The 19,302-nt window shown below is 40.0% G+C and overlaps 2 protein-coding genes across 5 annotated transcripts in view; one reads left to right on the forward strand and one right to left on the reverse strand.

Moving 5' to 3' along the window:
• The window catches only part of LOC132821040 (uncharacterized), a 99,616-nt gene extending 88,311 nt beyond the window's left edge, over positions 1-11,305 (forward strand). Inside the window, exons 20-22 of one of the 2 annotated variants that reach the window (XM_060833531.1) lie at positions 635-793; positions 3,482-3,641; positions 10,910-11,305. In XM_060833531.1, coding sequence (XP_060689514.1) covers positions 635-793; positions 3,482-3,641; positions 10,910-11,001 — 411 coding nt within the window. In that variant the 3' untranslated portion in view covers positions 11,002-11,305. The remainder of the gene's footprint in view (positions 1-634; positions 794-3,481; positions 3,642-10,909) is intronic. The other variant, XM_060833532.1, reaches the window with a different exon arrangement.
• A 6,017-nt stretch (positions 11,306-17,322) lies between these two features.
• The window catches only part of riox2 (ribosomal oxygenase 2), a 60,516-nt gene continuing 58,536 nt past the window's right edge, over positions 17,323-19,302 (reverse strand). For all 3 annotated transcript variants that reach the window (XM_060833034.1, XM_060833032.1, XM_060833033.1), the window contains one exon: positions 17,323-18,708. In XM_060833034.1, coding sequence (XP_060689017.1) covers positions 18,550-18,708 — 159 coding nt within the window. In that variant the 3' untranslated portion in view covers positions 17,323-18,549. The remainder of the gene's footprint in view (positions 18,709-19,302) is intronic.

Genomic DNA, 19,302 nt, shown 5'->3' on the forward strand with positions numbered 1-19,302 from the left:
CAAAAACTTAGCTGGGGTCTGGTTTCCATTTATCAAAAATCCTTTCAGCTCTACACCCACCTTCCCTGTACATTTCCGCTTGAAGAAAAATCACCTATTTTGGTCTACAATCTGGAACTCTCACTAAAGCCTTTACCTCGATCTCTTCCAATTATAAACCTCAAAATCTACCCTTTGACCAATTTCTTCTTCTCCTGAAGGAAAGGCAGAGAACATGGCTGCAATGAAAAATGAATTCATTTTGATTTGGAGAAGGGAAAGAGTGAAGTAATGGCAAAGGGAAAAAGAGAAAATAAAGGCAAAGGGGAAAGAAGTGGCTTTACAAAGATATTGGGTAAAGATTTGTGAGGAGAAAGAACTTCACGTTTCCATGAAGTGTGAGGAAAGAAAAAGCATTTGAGGAAGGAGGAAAGTTTTATGAGTGCATGAAGCTTTTTTTGAATACATATTTTTATGTAAATTTGCTGAATTTATTTAATATTTTCTTCAAACTTCGCTCCTGGATAACACAATGATAAAGATTTTTTTCAACAGTGTCTAATGATATCAATACAGGGTTCACAAATAAAATTTTACAGTAATAAGCACATGCATAGTCACTAACAAAATCAATTTCCTGTTTTTGTGACATCAGCCGAGAGTCTACTTCCAAATCAAAAACAAAGCCACAGGAGAGTTTATGACTGTTGTTGGAGATGCTAAAGACCCAAAGGGATCTAAATTATCTGTCTGTCCTTACAATGGTAAAACTACACAGATTTGGTTTTACTGTAATGGGCTTATTCGATCCAAGGTAATTATATAATTGATATCTGTTATTCTTTCAATACATAATGCTCTGGGACGAATTGTTGTTGAGAGGATTACTTTTGATTTAGTGGTAAACAAAATTGGTTGGCTGATGATATAGTTAATTAAAATATAAAGCATCTGTTGATAATTGCAATCAACAGGTATGGAAAAGTTCTGCTGTGTTAACAGAAATGAATTGGCAATGGGCTAATAATATCTGTATATCAATTGTTTTGGTAATATTAACACGTTATTGTTGGCCTGAATGATGTTGAGGTGGTTTGAATAGGACATAGTTATTGCATACGATAAGCATTAAACTAAATAAGACCCACAGCATACTTCCTATGCAGGATATATTTTCCCGATATCTTCTGCAAAATATAAAACATATTGAAATGCATTGCAAATGTATCGGATAAATTGTTTCAAAACAATTGTATTCAATGTTGTGTGACCATTCACTTTATTCTTACTGCAGAGCTTTGTTCATTATTTTTAAGTTTTCTGGAAGGTGAGTATTATTCCCTTAATGTAGTCACCCACACTCTCTGTTGTCAAATGAAGTATTAATGCTCATGATATTTAACCTATTAGTAACAGATTTAAGAACAGCAGATAGCATAGAGTAAGATACATCTCCTTTATATCACAAAAATGGTTTATGACATTAAGTGCCAATGTGACTATCTGTAAGGCAAAATTAGAGGATTCAAAGAGATGTGGATAAATTAAGTCAATTGGTTAAAAATGCCTGATAGATTTCATTCTAAATAAATAACAAATACACATGCTTCTTTATTTATATTAGATTAGATTACTTACAGTGTGGAAACAGGCCCTTCGGCCCAACAAGTCCACACCCACCCGCCACCCACCCATTCCCCTACATTTACCTAATACTATGGGCAATTTAGCATGGCCAATTCACCTGACCTGAAAATCTTTGGACTGTGGGAGGAAACCGGAGCACCCGGAGGAAACCCACGCAGACACGGGGAGAATGTGCAAACTCCACACAGTTAGTCACCTGAGTCGGAAATTGAACCCGGGTCTCTGGCGCTGTGAGGCAGCAGTGCTAACCACTGTGCCACCGTGCATTTATATATAATGCAAAACATTCCAAGACACTCATTTGAGTTTTTTAAAGCAAAATTTGACACTAAGTAACATACATATTAGGAAGTATGATCAAAAACTTAGTCAAAGATATGAATTTTGAACAGTGTCTTAATGGAAGAAGGGTAAGAAAGCAGAATGGTTTCGGGAGGAAGTTTCTTTAAGTCTTAAGGTTTTGCAGTTGAAGGCATAGCACCAATGGTGAAGCTATCAAAATCAGTGATTCACAACAAGCCAAACTATTAAATGGGGTGTAGGCCCGGGAACAGAGACAGTGTGGTAACAGTAATGATTTGGATGACTACAAATTTATGCAGGGTGGGGATCCCAGGACGGCAGTCAGCAATGCATTGGAATAGTCAAGTTTAGAAGTAAGAGTATTACAAGCAGCACAAAATATTACATATTATACATTAGAAGAGGAAACATAATAGACTGAAACACGATGATTCGTTGCCAATTCGGGTTTGCCATTAATAAATCTAAGAAATTAAGAACCTAAATCTGATTATTAATCATTATTAAATAATTAAGTTCAAAATTTTGAGCACTATATCCTTCCTAAGCTATTAATTCAGCTGAAGTGTTTCCTGGACATTAAAGTCAGAATTCAAATTCAGATGAGTCAAGCTGTGAAACTGAATTCAACAAACATAGTAATTTGATACCAATAACAGAAAAATGATGATAGAGGTGTCAGATTGCCAGTAAAAGCATATTAACTGACTGAAGTTTTTTTTTAAATGAGCAAGTTGGTCTAGTCTACAAACGACTAAAAACACAGATTGTGTTATTTATGCATAGTATTTTCTGAAGTACCTATCAAACTAATAATTGACTATAAAAGAGAACACTAAGAAAAATGGACAATAACCCAGCATAGGGAAGAGAGATACCTACCCCATAACAAGATTTACAGGAAAACTTTCGGGATATCAACCATGACTGAAAGGCAGAGCAGAGTCAATGGGCTGACTGGCCTAATTCTGCTCCTATATTTTTATGGTCTTAGCCAGATAGTGGAAACCTAAGTGCTTGATTGTGATTTAATCTTATCAGGCCTCTTGAAAACAGCCACAACAGGATTGCCACTGAGTTTCCTGCTAATATCATAGAATCCTGACATTGTGGAAGCAGACCGTATGGCCCACTGAGTCCATTCTGACCTTTCAAAGAGTATCCCACCCAGACCCACCCTCCTACCCTATCCCTGCATTTCCGATGGCTAACCCACTTAGCCTACACACAAAGGCATGGCCAATCCACCTAACATGGATACCTTTAATTGGGGGCGGGAAAACCCATGCAGACATAAGAACGTGCAAACTCCACTCAGACAGTCGCCTGCAGTTGGAATTGAACCCAGCTGCCTGGTGCTGTGAGACAGCAGTACTAACCACTGTGCAGCCACTGCTGTCATTCAATTCCATTCATGAACACAGGGGGAAAATATTGTAGAGTTTTGTATTAATCTGCATTCCTTAAAAAAGCAAGCCAACTCTTCACCTAAGAACCCAAATTAATCTGACCTTAATTAACAAACTAAACTAATATTCTATTCCGCTTATAGGCTAACTATACGTGCATAGATGCCATTGGTAGTCAAGGAAAGGCTGGAACCAAAGTCATTCTTTGGACAGAACATAGCCGCACTCATCAAAAATGGAACATTAATAGAGATGGAATAATTTCTTCTTTTCTAGATTTTAATCTGCGTCTAGATATTAAAGGTAACACATTTATTTCTTTTAAGAAAATAAACTTAATTTTCCACCACATCTGAATTTGTAGAAATGTAAAATCTTAAGAAGATACTGGATAATTTCTATGGTATCCACTCAGTATAGTTTGCTTAGAATAAAGGCTGCACTTATTTATATCACTTTCATATCAATAGAAAATAATGTTAAGTATACTTCAAAACTAGAATGGCAACCTTGTGAGGTTGTGAGGTTTCCTCAGCACAGTGAACAGCGCACAACTCTTTCCAAAGAGTCAGGTTCAGAGAGTCTATTGCAAATTTTAAAAATAGCATCAAATGTTATTACTACATTACAATCCCTGTGGAACTGGCCAAATTTAAGTTATGATCTGGTATACATCCCAGATATTTGCTACGATCATTTGTGTTATAGTCATAGAATCATACAGCGCGGAAACAGACCCTTTGGCCCAACCTGTCCGTGCCGACCAGGTATCCGAAACTGAACTAGTTCCGTTTACTTGAATTTGATCCTTATCTCTCTAAATCTTTCCTAGTCATGTATCTGTCGATATGTCTTTTGAATGTTGTAATTATATTTGCCGCCTCCACTTCCTCTGGCAGTTCATTCCATATACGCAGCACCTTCTGTGTGAAGATTGCCCCGCAGGTCCTTTTTAAATCTTTCCCCTACCGTCTTCAACTTATGCTCTCTAGTTTTGAATTCCCCCACCTTGGAAAAGACTTTGGCTAGTCACTTTATCTATGTCCCTTATGATTTTATAAACCTCCATAAGATTACTCAGCCTCTGATGCTCCAGAGAAAAGAGTCCCAGCCTATTCAGCCTCTCCCGATAACTCAAACTCTCCAGTCCCAGCAATATCCTTGCAAACTCTTTCTGTATGCTTTCTAGTTTAACCACACTCTTCCTATAACAGAGAACCACAATTGTATGCAGTATTCTAAAAGATGTCTCACCAATATCTCATACAGCTGCAACATGATTTGTGGAGAAATTTGCTGACACAGTATGCCATAGCTGCCTGCCTTGCACCATGCTCACACATTGATGGTAGCTTGACTGAAACTGCTCTGTGAGCAATTAAATTAACCCCTCTTTCAGTTTCACTTTATTTTGCCCTTTGGAAGACACCTCTGATAATGATATTTTCTGTTCTGGAGAATGCACGATTTGGAATACACAACACAAGCTTTATTATACAAGGTCATAACCTTAAAACAATCTGCAAACAATATATAGTAGAAACCAGGGTGAGCTATTTACCCCTTCAAACCTTTAATGAGACCATGTCTGAACTTCATACGATCCCCACAGTGTGGAAGCAGGCCATTCAGCTCATTGGGTCCACACTGACCCTCTGAAAAGCATCACACCCAGACTTGGCCTCCTACCCTTTCCCAGTAAACCTGTGTTTTCTATGGCCAGTCTACTGAACCTGCACATCTTTGGACTGTGGGACGAAACCGGAGCACCAAGGAGATACTCACACAGACATGGGAAAAACATGCAAACTCCACACAGGCAGGCACCTGAGGGTGGAACTGAACCAGGGTTCCTGCTGCTGTGAGGCAGTAGTGCTAACTACTGAGTCACTGTACCCCCTAAGTACCATTAAATGTCATTTTCTTCTACTTAAGCACTATTTTCCTGCACTATCCCCATATCTCTTGATTTTTTAAAAAATATGTAGAAATTTATCAATCATAGTGTTGAACACATTCAACAATTGAGTCTCCATATTCCTCTGGTGTGGAGAATCCCAAGGTCCTGTGTGTACATATTGGTATTTAGCCATTCATGGGATATGGGCATTGTTGACTAGGCCAACATTTATTACCCAATCATAATTAATCCGTAAAAGGTGGTGGTGAGCTGCCTATAATATATGAAACTTACACTCTAACATCTAAAATTAACCCAAGGTAAATATAGATACAGATAAACTATGATCGAAAACTCAACAGCGAACAACAAATAGCAAATATAACAAAGTCCGATGCTACAGGTTTCTCACCAACACCCCATAATGTTGGTGATACTGTAACTCATCAAATTTCATTCAAACTTTGTCCACTTCATAAAGTTATTTTCAATCTTTACATTCGAAGGCCTAGCTTCATAACTCCCCCACTAACGGCTCACCTCCGGGTTGTTCCCTTGAGACTGCACCCCAACATTTACTCATGGGTGCAATTCCAGCTCTCTTGCATAAAATAGCTTCACGAAGTGATACTTCCCTGGGGATTCTCCAAGCTCCAATATTTCTCAGCAGTCCCAAATACTGCCTTTGGACTTCCTTCACCCAAAGTCTTAGCTGCAGTAAACTATCAATGGTTCTCAGTGACCTCTCCTGCCCTAACAGAACAGCTTCCACCAACATGCAAGTCACTTAAGTGCTCATGCTCCTGGCTCAGGCTGTAACTAGCTTCTTCCAGCAAAATCCCACCCACATAAACTGAAACCAGAGAAATTAAAGTTCCATCACCATCATGATGAAATAATTTGCTCTTTTTTATTTGGCCTGACCTTAAGAGGTTGATATTCCTCATTTACAATTTATTTTTTTTATCTGATAAGTTGTCTTTTATAGCCTTTCAAAGTTCACTGAATATTTTAAGCAAATCTAGTTCCAATTCCCAAGAGAAACAATCTTTTCTGATAATACTGAAAGAAACATTACCTATGTTAACATCCTAAAGACTTTTGTGTGCTTCAGTTGTATTTATTCCATTTTCTACATTAAGTTGAATCTCTAAAACTAAAAATTACATACTGAAATGTATGAAACATGCCTATGTTGAAAAGTTAAAGGACATCACAATACTTTCTAGTGTAAAAAATTGTTTGAAAATGGAATTCTGCAGAGACATTTACAAAAAAAAGTACTTTTTGACATGTCCTTTGTAGAACCAAGATATAAAAAGTTCAGCAAGTTATCTCATCAATGGTGCCAGATATTAGATTAGATTACTTACAGTGTGGAAACAGGCCCTTTGGCCCAACAAGTCCACACCGACCCGCCAAAGCGCAACCTACCCTGACCCATTCCCCTACATTTACCCCTTCACCTAACATTACGGGCAATTTTAGCACAACCGCCAATTCACCTAACCTGCACTTTTTTTTTGGATTGTGGGAGGAAACCGGAGCACCCAGAGGAAACCCATGCAGACACAGGGAGAATGTGCAAACTCCACACAGAGAGTCACCTGAGGCGGGAATTGAACACAGGACTTTTCAAGATAGATGGGTGACAGTGAGGGGGAGTGGGAGGAGGAAGCCAGTGCAGGGACCCCCTGCGGTCATTCCCCTCAAGAACAAGTATACCGTTTTGGATACTTGTGGGGGGGATGACTTACCAGGGGCAAGCAACGAGGTTCAGGCCTCTGGCACGGAGCCTGGCCCCGTTGCTCAGAAGGGTAGGGTGGAGAAAGGTAGAGTGATAGTTCTTGGGGACTCGATAGTGAGGGGTACAGACAGACGGTTTTGTGGGGGCGACAGGGACTCACGTTTGGTATGTTGCCTCCCAGGTGCAAGGGTACGTGATGTCGCTGATCGTGTTTTCCGGGTCCTTAAGGGGGAGGGGGAGCAGCCCCAGATCGTGGTCCACGTTGGCACCAACGATATAGGTAGGAAGAAGGGTGAGGATGTCAGACAGGCTTTCAGGGAGCTAGGTTGGAAGCTCAGAGTTAGAACAAACAGAGTTGTAGTCTCTGGTTTGTTACCCGTGCCACGTGATAGAGTGTCGAGGAATAGGGAGAGAGAGCAGTTAAATGCGTGGCTACAGGGATGGTGCAGGAGGGAGGGATTCCGGTTTCTGGACAACTGGGGTCCTTTCTGGGGAAGGTGGGACCTCTATAAAAAGGATGGGCTACACCTGAACCTGAGGGGCACCAGTGTCCTTGGGGGGAGGTTTGCTAGTGCTCTTTGGGAGGGTTTAAACTAACTCCGCGGGGGCATGGGAACCAGGACTGTAGCTTTAGGGTACAGGACCTTGAGTGTAGGGAGGTTAGGAATAATGCAGCGATCTCTAAGGAGGGTGCCTGTAACCAGAAAGGTGGATTGAAGTGTGTATACTTCAATGCCAGAAGTATAAGGAATAAGGTAGGTGAACTTGCAGCGTGGGTTGGTACCTGGGACTTCGATGTTGTGGCCATTACAGAGACGTGGGTAGAACAGGGACAAGAATGGCTGTTGCACGTTCCAGGGTTCAAATGTTTTAGTAGGATCAGACATGGGGGTAAAAAAGGGGGAGGCGTGGCATTACTTGTCAAAGACAGTATCACAGCAGTGGAATGGACGATGGAAGAGGACTTGCCATCTGAGGTAGTTTGGGCTGAGGTTAGAAATAGGAACGGTGAGGTCACCCTGTTAGGTGTTTTCTACAGGCCTCCTAATAGTCCTAGAGAAGTAGAGGATAATATTGCGAGGATGATTCAGGAAAAGAGTGAAGGTAGCAGGGTGGTTGTTATGGGGGACTTTAACTTCCCAGATATTGACTGGGAGAGCTATAGCTCGAGTTCATTAGATGGGTCGGTGTTTTTACAATGTGTGCAGGAGGGTTTCCTGACACAATATGTCGACAGGCCAACAAGAGGGGAGGCTATATTGGATTTGGTTCTAGGTAATGAACCAGGCCAGGTGTTAGACTTGGAGGTAGGTGAGCACTTCGGGGACAGTGACCACAACTCGGTGACTTTTACTTTAGTGATGGAGAGGGATAATCGTGCGCCGCAGGGCAAGAGCTATAGCTGGGGGCAGGGAAATTATGATGCAGTGAGGCATGACTTAGATTGTGTGGATTGGAAAAACAGGCTTCAAGAGAAGAACACTAATGAGATGTGGGGATTGTTCAAGGAGCAGCTACTGCGTGTCCTCGATAGGTATGTACCAGTCAGGCATGGTGTAAAGGGCCTTGTGAGGCAGCCGTGGTTTAGTAAGGAATTGGAGTCCCTTGTGAAAGGGAAGAAGGCGGCATATGTAAAGATGAGGCGTGAAGGTTCAGTAGGGGCGATTGAGAGTTATAAGGTAGCCAGGAAGGAGCTAAAGAGGGAGCTAAGAAAAGCGAGAAGGGGACATGAAAAGTCTTTAGCTGGTAGGATTAGGGAAAACCCAAAGGCTTTCTATAGGTATGTCAAGAATAAAAGGATGACTAGGGTAGGTATCGGTCCAGTCAAGGATAGTAGTGGGAAGTTGTGTGTGGAGGCGGAGGAGATTGGAGAGACATTAAATCAGTACTTTTCATCAGTATTCACTCAGGAACAGGACACTGTTGCTGATGTGAATATGGAATCACAAATAATTAGAATGGATGCCCTGGAAATATGCAGGGAAGAGGTTTTGGGAATATTGGAAAGGATGAATATAGATAAGTCTCCTGGGCCTGATGGCATTTACCCCAGGATCCTATGGGAAGCTAGGGAGGAGATAGCAGAGCCATTGGCCTGGATTTTTATGTCGTCATTGTCAACGGGAATAGTACCAGAGGACTGGAGGATAGCGAATGTGGTCCCATTGTTCAAGAAAGGGAGTAGGGATAGCCCTAGTAACTATAGGCCAGTGAGTCTGACTTCAGTGGTGGGCAAAGTCTTAGAGAGAATGGTAAGGGATAAGATTTATGAACATCTGGGTAGGAATAACGTGATCAGGGATAGCCAGCATGGTTTTGTGAAGGGCAGGTCGTGCCTCACAAACCTTATTGAGTTCTTTGAGAAGGTGACTATGGAAGTGGATGAGGGTAAAGCAGTAGATGTTGTGTATATGGATTTTAGTAAGGCGTTCGATAAGGTTCCCCATGGTAGGCTAATGCTAAAACTTCGGAGGTATGGCATTGAGGATACATTAGAGGTTTGGATTAGGAATTGGCTGGCTGGAAGGAGACAGAGGGTAGTAGTTGATGGATTATGTTCATCTTGGAGCGCAGTTACTAGCGGTGTACCACAAGGATCTGTTTTGGGACCATTGCTTTTTGTTATCTTTATAAATGATCTAGAGGAAGGACTTGAAAGCTGGGTAAGCAAGTTTGCGGATGACACGAAAGTCGGTGGAGTTGTGGATAGTGAGGAAGGAAGTGGTAGGTTACAGCGGGATATAGATAAGTTGCAGAGCTGGGCGGAAATGTGGCAAATGGAATTCAATGTAGCTAAGTGCGAAGTCGTTCACTTTGGTAGGAATAACAAGATGTTGGATTACTGGGCTAATGGTAGGCTACTTGGTAGTGTGGATGAGCAGAGGGATCTTGGTGTCTATGTACACAGATCTCTGAAAGTTGCCACCCAGGTAAATAGTGCTGTGAGGAAGGCATATGGTGTACTGGGCTTTATTGGCAGAGGAATTGAGTTCCGGAGTCCTGAGGTCATGTTGCAGTTGTATAAGACTCTGGTGAGGCCTCATCTGGAGTATTGTGTGCAGTTTTGGTCGCCATACTATAGGAAAGATGTGGAAGCTTTAGAACGAGTGCAGAGGAGGTTTACCAGGATGTTGCCTGGAATGGTAGGAAAATCTTATGAGGAAAGGCTGAGGCACTTGGGGCTGTTCTCATTGGAGAAGAGAAGGTTTAGGGGAGATCTGATAGAAGTGTATAAGATGATTAGGGGTTTAGATAGGGTAGATACTAAGAACCTTTTACCGCTAATGGAGTCGGGTGTTACTAGGGGACATAGCTTTAAATTAAGGGGTGGTAGGTATAGGACAGATGTTAGGGGTAGATTCTTCACACAGCGGGTTGTGAGTTCATGGAATGCCCTGCCTGTATCAGTGGTGAACTCTCCTTCTTTATGTTCATTTAAGCGGGCATTGGATAGGCATTTGGAAGTTATTGGGCTAGTATAGGTTAGGTAGGACTCGGTCGGCGCAACATCGAGGGCCGAAGGGCCTGTACTGCGCTGTATCCTTCTATGTTCTATGTTCTATGTTCTATGACTCTGGCGCTCTGAGGCAACAGTGCTTACCACAGTGCCATAGTGCCACCCAATTTTATCTGAATTTTAGCAACCCACTAGGAAGGGAACTGAGAGTCCAGTAAAGTCAAGAAGTATCACCTCGAACCATCAGACCCCTGTGCAACTACAAAACACCAGCTACAGTCAGGTCTTGAGGAGACAAATTGGTGATATTCCAAATTGTTAAAAGAAAGAGTTGAAATGCTTATAAAGCAACTACCAGATAAAAGTGCTCAACTTGATAACAGAGAAGACATTAGCTAATGTGGCATTGCATTTCCTTAAGCAACAATAGCATTTTAACATTTTTAAAACTTTGTATTGTTTCTCAGGTGGTGATTCCTATGATAAGCACCACATCATCCTAAACTCACCAGAGGAACAACAAGAGACACAATTCTGGGATATTGAAGTGATGAGATGAGAAAAACAAAAAGAAAGGAAAAATCTGAAATATCAATTCTGGGCCAACCAACGAAAACTGATAACAATCAAGTCTAGCAGTTAGTAATTAGAATTTTAGTCAATGAGACACATATGAAGCTCTGTTATTCACTATGTTCTGACTTGCTATGTCTATCTAGTGGGAGGTTTCATAATTGTTCCCACAAGGCTAGTGTAATTTAGAAATTCATTTCTTTGAAACACTTTAAATAAAGCCAGTGTAACCAAAATGCTGAAACAAATGGAATAAAATTAAAAATACTCAGCTCCATCTATTTGGCAAATATACCCTTGCACACTTTATTATTTAATTATTTTACCTATCAGGGTTTGTTTTTACATTAACACAATCACAACTTCAAATATTGAAGCTTATAATTTTAAAAGTGATTTGTAATGATTTTTAAAAATTGTAAATATGTTGTAGTGTATATTTACATTTTTCTTGGATTAAACCAATAAAAAAATAAATTATTACGCAGATCACTAAGTGGTTGAGCATTACAACATAAAGTGCCAACTTTAAACTAATTCTCCAAGGAATCTTCAGTTTTTTTTATTCTTTCAGAACAAAAAACACAGGGAATAATAATTTGAACATGATTTTTCAGTTGCACATTGTTTTAGTTCAAAATGATCTTTGCTGCAAGAGAAGTATGTGTACAAAGATACTGGATTAACTGAACATTGTGTCATTACTTAGATAGCAACAAGAGAAAATTGATCTCTGAGAAACTAACAAGAGTTGTTAGCTTCTCAGAATTGACCGGTCAACAAATTCAAATTAAATATGGCTTCTCTTTGGCAACTGAATCAATTTACTTCTTTAGCTACTCTATTACTAAAGTTGACTGCATCAAGAAAGAACTAAAACTGGAAAAATTAACTGGCGACTCTAAGCACATTCATGACCATTGCAATCACACTCTGTTAAGTTCTCTATTAATTGATGTTTCATTTGTATTATGAATACTCCAAGCAAACCCTTACCTTAATACCACAAGGTTGGGACATTTGCAAGTTATACATTATGCTTGTATTATCCCTGGAGACTGACTGCTGAACTTAGTGATCTCGGACTCAGCCCCACTCTCTGCAACTGGATCCTCAGTTTCCTGACCTACAGGCCACAATCAGTGAAGATTGGGGACACTATTTCATTGTCACTAACACTCAACACTGGTGCCCCCCAGGGATGCATACTCAGCCCCCTATTGTACTAACTGTATACCCATAACTGCATCGCCAAAGACCAGACTAACACCATTTGCAAGTTCACTGATGGCACTACGTTGGTCGAATCTCAAATGGCAATGAAACAGAATACAGACAGGAGGTGGAAGACCTGGAAAAATGGTACACTGAGAACAACCTAGCTCTCAATGCTGGTAAAACCAAGGAGAACATTATTGACTTTCAGCAGGATGTTACTCACATCCCCACACACACATTAACAGCACAGAGGTGGAACAAGTGGAGAGTGTCAAGCTCCTGGGAGTGGTCAATCTTTCTTGGACTCTTCATGTGGACGCACTGGTTACAAAGACCCAACAACGTCTCTTCTTCTGAGAAAATTTGGCACGATGGCAAATAGCCTTGTCAACTTTTCTTGGTGTGCCATCGAGAGCATTCTGTCTGGATGTATCACCACCTGGTATGGCAACTGTACCATTCAAGATCGAAGAGGGTTACAGAGAGTGGTGAACTCGACACGGACAATCACAAAGGCCAACCTCCCATCTATAGAATCCATCTACCAGGCCTGCTGTCAAGGAAAGGCCACCAGCAGTTGGAAAGATCCATCCTACCCTGGCAATGCTTTTCTACAACCTCTACCATCAGGGAGAAGGTACAGAAGCCTGAACACACGCACCAGCCTGTTTCAAAACAGTTTCTGCCCTGCTGTTGTTGGAATACTGAATGGACTCACAAACTCTTAGCGTGCACCTGTACCTGTGTTTTGATTTTTGCTGCTATTAACCTATTATTTACTTATCTATGCTATTTAACAATGTGATCAGCCTGTATTGCTCACAAGACAAAGCTTTTCACTGTGCCTCAGTACACATGATAATAAATGCAATTCAATTCAATTATGATGAGGCAGCACTGCTTCCTCAGTATTAGCTGTAATAAGAACATAAGAACTAGGAGCAGGAGTAGGCAGTCTGGCCCTTTGAGCCTGCTCCACCAAACAATAAGATCATGGCTGATCTTTACGTGGACTCAGCTCCACTTACCTGTGCTCTCACTGTATTCTTTAATCCCCTTATTGTTAAAAAAAAATCGATCTTAGCTCTAAAAGCATTTACTGAAATAGAGTCTATTACTTCACTGGGCAAGGAATTCCACAGATTTATAATCCCCTGGGTGAAGACGTTCCTTCTCAATTCAGTCCTAAATCTGCTCCCTCTAATCTGGAGGCTATGCCCTCTTGTCTTAGTTTCACCTGCCAGTGGAAACATCCTCTCTCCTTCTATCTTATCAATTCCCTTCTGAATTTTACATTTCTGTAAGATTCCCCCTCATTCTGGTAAATTCCGATTAACATAATTCCAGTCCACTCAGTCTCTCCTCATAAGCCAACCCCCTCAACTCCAGAATTAACCTAGTGAACCTCCTCTGCAACTCATCCAGTGCCAGTACATCCTTTGCAGGAGATTTGACATTTTAGACATAAGCCCTTCTTCAGGAATGAGGTTGTTGGGCCAAGCGGGCTGAGATAAAAGGTAGGGGGGAGGGAATTTGGGGCAGGGGCGCTGGGAATACGATAGGTGGAAGGAGATGAGGGTGAGGGTGATAGGCCAGAGAGGGAGTGGGGACGGAGAGGTCAAGAAGAAGATTGCAGGTCAAGAGGGCGGTGCTGAATCCGGGGTTGAGACTGAGATAAGGTGGGGGCAGGGGAAATGAGGAAGCTGGAGAAATTTACATTCATCGTGTGGTTGGAGGGTTCCTAGGTGGAAGATGAAGCGTTCTTCTTCCAGGCGTTGTGTGGTCAGGATCTGGCGATGGAGGAGGCCAAGGACCTGCATGTCCTTGGTGGAGTGGGAGGGGGAGTTAAAGTGTTCAGCCACGGGGCAGTTGGGTTGGTTGGTGCAGGTGTCCCTGAGGTGTTCCCAGAAACATTCTGGAAGTAGACCGCCTGTCTCCCCAATGTAAAGGAGACCACATTGGGTGCAGCGGATACAGTAAATGACGTGTATTGGTGCAGGAGGAGTCTGAAACGGGATGAACGTAGATTTCTCCAGCTTACTCATTTCCCCTCCCCCCACCTTATCTCCCAACCCCCGGATTCAGCACCGCCCTCTTGACCTGCAATCTTCTTCCCGTCCTCTCCGTCCCCACCCGTCTTCGGCCTATTACCCTCACCCTCACCTTCACCTCCTTCCACCTATTGCAATTCCCAGTGCCCCTCCTCCAAACTCCCTCCCCCCTACCTTTTATCTCAGCCCGCTTGGCACACCAGCCTTATTACTGAAGAAGGACTTATGCCCGAAACGTCGATTCTCCTGCTCCTCGGATGCTGCCTGGCCTGCTGTGTTTTTCCAGCACTACATTTTTTAACTGTGGTCTCCAGCATCTGCAGTCCTCACTTTCTCCCAGTACATCCTTTCTCATGTAAGGAGACCAAAAGTGCACACAGTAGTCCAAGTGTGGCCTCACCAGCACCCTGTACAGCTGCAATATAACCTCCCTGGTTTTAAACTCAATCCCTTTAGGAATGAAGGACAAAATTCCATTTGCCTTCCTAATTACTTGTTGTATCTGCAGACCAACTTTCTGTGATTCATGCATAAGGACACAGGTCCCTCTGCGTGACAGCATGCCATAACTTTTTAACCATTCAAGTAATAATCCTTTTTACTATTACTCCTACCAAAATGGATGACTTCATATTTATTAACATTGTATTCCATCTGCCAGACCTTTGCCTGCTCACTCAAAGTATCTATGTTGGGTTATTCAAGTTCTTCTCAGCAATGGAAATGAATTCCTTCTGCTCATTCCATTCTTCTGATGTAACAAAAAACTCTTCTCACAAACATCCATACTTCTTCAGTGAACAGTCCCTACTGACGACCAGAATTCTCCTCATGCAACAGGGTGAATGCTGCAGGAGATTGAGAAAATCTGTTGCAAAGTCAAACATGAAACAGTTTTTGTTTAAAAAAGGCTAAAAGGAAAAATGAAAACTAGAGAGAAAAAACAGAAATGAATAGGTAAGACCTCCTAAAGGAGGCCCAAATGAGAGGATAAACAGCTCAGGATAAGAAGCGGAGAGAAAGGAGATACACATGCATGAAGCAGGATCTAGAGAGAGAATCCCAATTACAGAAAGAATCACAGCGACAGCATTGTTACAGCACAGCATGCCTCCTCCAACTCTTGAAATAAGCAAATCATTGTCAATCTCTTGCTTTCATTCCGTAATCCTGCACATTTTTCCTTTCCAGCCTAGTCTAATTCTCTTTGAATGTTTCAACTGATAAAGCAGTAAGTAATAGTGGTCTGCAATGCACTAAATTTCTATCTCCATATTGCATTTACTACTTCTTACGATTACTTCAAGTCTGTGTCCTCTTGTTCTCAATCCCTTCTTGAATGGGAAGTTTCTTCAACTTTATTATGTCTAGACTCTTAATGATGTTTAATACCTCTATCAAATCTCCTTTCAGCCTTTCCCCCATCCCCAAGCAAAACAGCCTTAACTTCTCCAATCTATTTTCATTACTGAAGCTCCTCAATTCTGGAACTACTCCTGAATTCTTTTCTGCACTCTTTCCAGTGTCTTCATAATCTTCCTACAGTTGCGCCCACAATTAAGACTGACCCAATGATTTATACAAGTTCAACATTGCCTCCTGCTCTTAAATTCTACACATTAATCTTATTTATCCAACCTAGGATACTGCATTTTGTGCTAATCACTCTTTCAACCTGTTCTCCCTCCTTCAATAACTTATGCACATATACATCCAGGTGCCTCTGCTCCTGCACTCTTCTAGAGTTATGATTTTTTTTAAATTGTCTCTCCACTTTCCACATACCAAAACTTATCATTCCCAAATTTTCTCAACTGAACCTCATCTGCCACCTCTCCCCCCACTTCACTTACTTGTCTATATTCTCTTGAAGTTCTATACCATCAACATGGCTCACAATGCATCCAAGTTTCACACTATTTACAGACTTTGAAATTGTGCCTTGTATACAAAAATCTAGATCATTAATATTTATTAGGAGCAATTCTTATTTGTAAAAAATGATTTTCTCTTCAGAAATCCATGCTAGATTTCACATTTAACCCATATTTGTGTCTATTACTATTGATTTCGCCTGAATGAATGTTTCTGGAAATGTCCCACCATCAAAGTTAAAATGACCTGCTTATAGTTATTGGACTTCGGTTACACATTTTAACATCATAATGGTTTAAATTCTCTGACACCAATATACCACAAGTCTAAGAAAGACTGAAATATTACAGTCACTACCCTTGACCAGAAGGCCTGGGTTCAAGTCCCACCTGCTCCATAGGTATGTATTAACATCTCTGAATGTGTTGATTAGAAAAATAACCTTTTTTAAAAAAAGAAATTATAGCTGATGGGGACAGTTGGACAGGATTTACCACACTATCTCAAGATACTATCCAAATCTCTCCTCTGGAGCCCGATTGTTGTCAATCTTGAAGCCTTAGCAGGCCAATTTTAAATAATACAACATATTATGAAAATACTGATAATGTTAAGCACAACTAATACAAAGTTATTAGGCATTCCAGATAATGGTAAGGACTTAGTTCAGCCACGCATACCCTCAGATACTTGGCATACATGAGCTGCACCAGTATTTTGCCTGTGCATTCAATTTAACTCTGAAACATTTTCTAATACAAGAACATGGAAAACAATGAACTATACAAATGTATCTGTCTTATGAAACAAACTAAATTCCCAGCTCCTTTCTAATATAATCATTTGAGACTTACTGATCATAAATGTTTCTTCCCTCAGTGAAAAACTGCAAGGGCAACCCATATTCAAAAGATCCCCCCAACATCCTTTTCCACAGTCTACCTAAATCTACGAAGATGGCTTACAAATGGGAACAGACTAAAAATATACAAAAACTAATGTACTGCTACAGACTTTAACTTACCAGTAGCTTGTTTTAATTAGAACAGCAATTCTCAAATGTTTTTATCCACATGCTTTCTGTAAATATTGATGCATTCACACAGATAAGTAAATACTTTGCAGTAATCAATGTTAACTATCCAAGGAAAGCAGACCATAAATATAGTAATTTTTTTATTAAAACAAAAACAGAAATAACAGATCAACAAATGCATAAAAGGTATATAATTCTACAGATACAATATTAATGGCATGTGCTTTGCCTGGCCACAGTTGGAAGAAATCTGATGACCTCAGTGCCTGTATTCTGCCCCCTTCCCCCATCCTCAATCTTTTGCAGAAACTGTGCGCTCCAAAGTTTGTAGCTAAAAATAAATGAACTAACAATGAGAGGAAAAAAAAGTTTTATCGAAGCTTCAATTAGTGGTCATCCACCTTGAAATGCATTGTTGAATTAGATCATAAAGGATAGATATCTTACTTTAACAAGTTTTGAGAAAAGTGTCAATTTTGTTTAAATATTATTTGCTCTAGTGCTTCAGAATTCTTCTTTAATTCAGGTGTGTCAATCTTGAGAAACAGGTTCTTTAAACATTTAATCATCTTCAAAACATACACATATTCCAAACATACCAAAGGTATGATACATTATTAGGTTTACTATTTCAGCATCTAGATAAATAACAAAGATAAGGAAAGGTTAGCAATGCACACAGTTTTACAGCTACATACTACAGTTTGGCTGTATTAGTGTAACATTACCAACTGAATCAGATCTATGTAGTATGTCTTAAATAAATATTCAGTAAATTTGTTTATTACAATGGTGCTTTTTTCATGAAAAAATGCTCTTGGCACTATAGCTTGAGATTTTTAGGTTTATTTTTAAAATCTATCCAAATATCTTTTGGTTAGTTCTGCTCATTAATTGCCATACTTAGCAGGTACCTGGAAGATTATTGATCTTAAAGGAAACCCAGGAAATAAAGCTGGGTTGCAAAACATATATATTTATCCACATATGTAATGTTTTTTTTAAAAAAAGGGTGAGAAAGCTTTTTAAAAAATGCATATGAAGGAATTTTTACAATAAAAGGTCATTTTGTTTGTGAGGATGGAGAGGGTATCCCTAGAGAATCATATTTGCTCTGATACTGAAAATGACAAAAAAATACTGAATATGTGCAATATCTTGTGACATGAAAATATAAGTCTATTATAATAAGTTTTATTTCCTATAAGACATTTAGAATTTTTTGCAAGTACTAAATATCTATGTAGTAAGATGAATACGCCATAAAGCAGACATTTTTCAGTTCTATGGTTTTATTGTAATATAGAACCGCAAAAGGCACTCAAATGATGAGCTAACTCTAAACATAGTTTACTTAGCTCACTTCAATTAAATTTTCTGTCCACAAACACAATGCAAGATTCTCTTTAGCTTTATCCGAGTCCAGTTTGAGATCATTCACAGGAACAGTGTCACCTGTCCAAAGTTGTTTCAGTGCCTCCAAATGAGACCATGAAAATCTCAAACCGTGAGCCTGTGTGAAGAAAGAGAAAAACAAATGGATTAATAATTTTCACAATATTGAAAGTTTCTTTTTAAAATGTGAATAATGGAATGCAATAAAGTCCAAAGAAGGCAGTTCTAGCTCTAAATTGCAGCAATTTTTTTTTGTTTTGTGCATAATAATCAAAATTACATTTACACTTGTTTCCTTAAAAAAAATAAAAACTCACGAATGCATCAATTCTTAGAAAAGAAGGTTTGTCATATAGATAATTAACATGTGAAGAGGCAGTTGACTGCTGTTAAGATTCAACATCATCTTAAAATTATGCCATATTTGCACCATGGTAATACTGGCTTTTTCAAAGAATAAACATGACCAAACAACCAAATAGCAATCTAATAAATATCAGGGTCATTGTCAGCTTTTGAGACAGATGTCATACATGGCACAAAGAAGTGCTCTTTTCTCATCCAATTTTATACACATGCCACTAAGATTTTGAAATTCTTTTGAAATGAAATGAAAGTTACTTGGAAGTATTATGCTTTTGTCACTTGGTTTAAAAGCCCATCCAAGAGTTTGGGTTCAAGGCAAACTGGTTGAACAGAAGGTATCCTCAAG

This window comes from Hemiscyllium ocellatum, chromosome 12, assembly GCF_020745735.1.
Source record: "Hemiscyllium ocellatum isolate sHemOce1 chromosome 12, sHemOce1.pat.X.cur, whole genome shotgun sequence".
NCBI classification, from domain to species: domain Eukaryota; kingdom Metazoa; phylum Chordata; class Chondrichthyes; order Orectolobiformes; family Hemiscylliidae; genus Hemiscyllium; species Hemiscyllium ocellatum.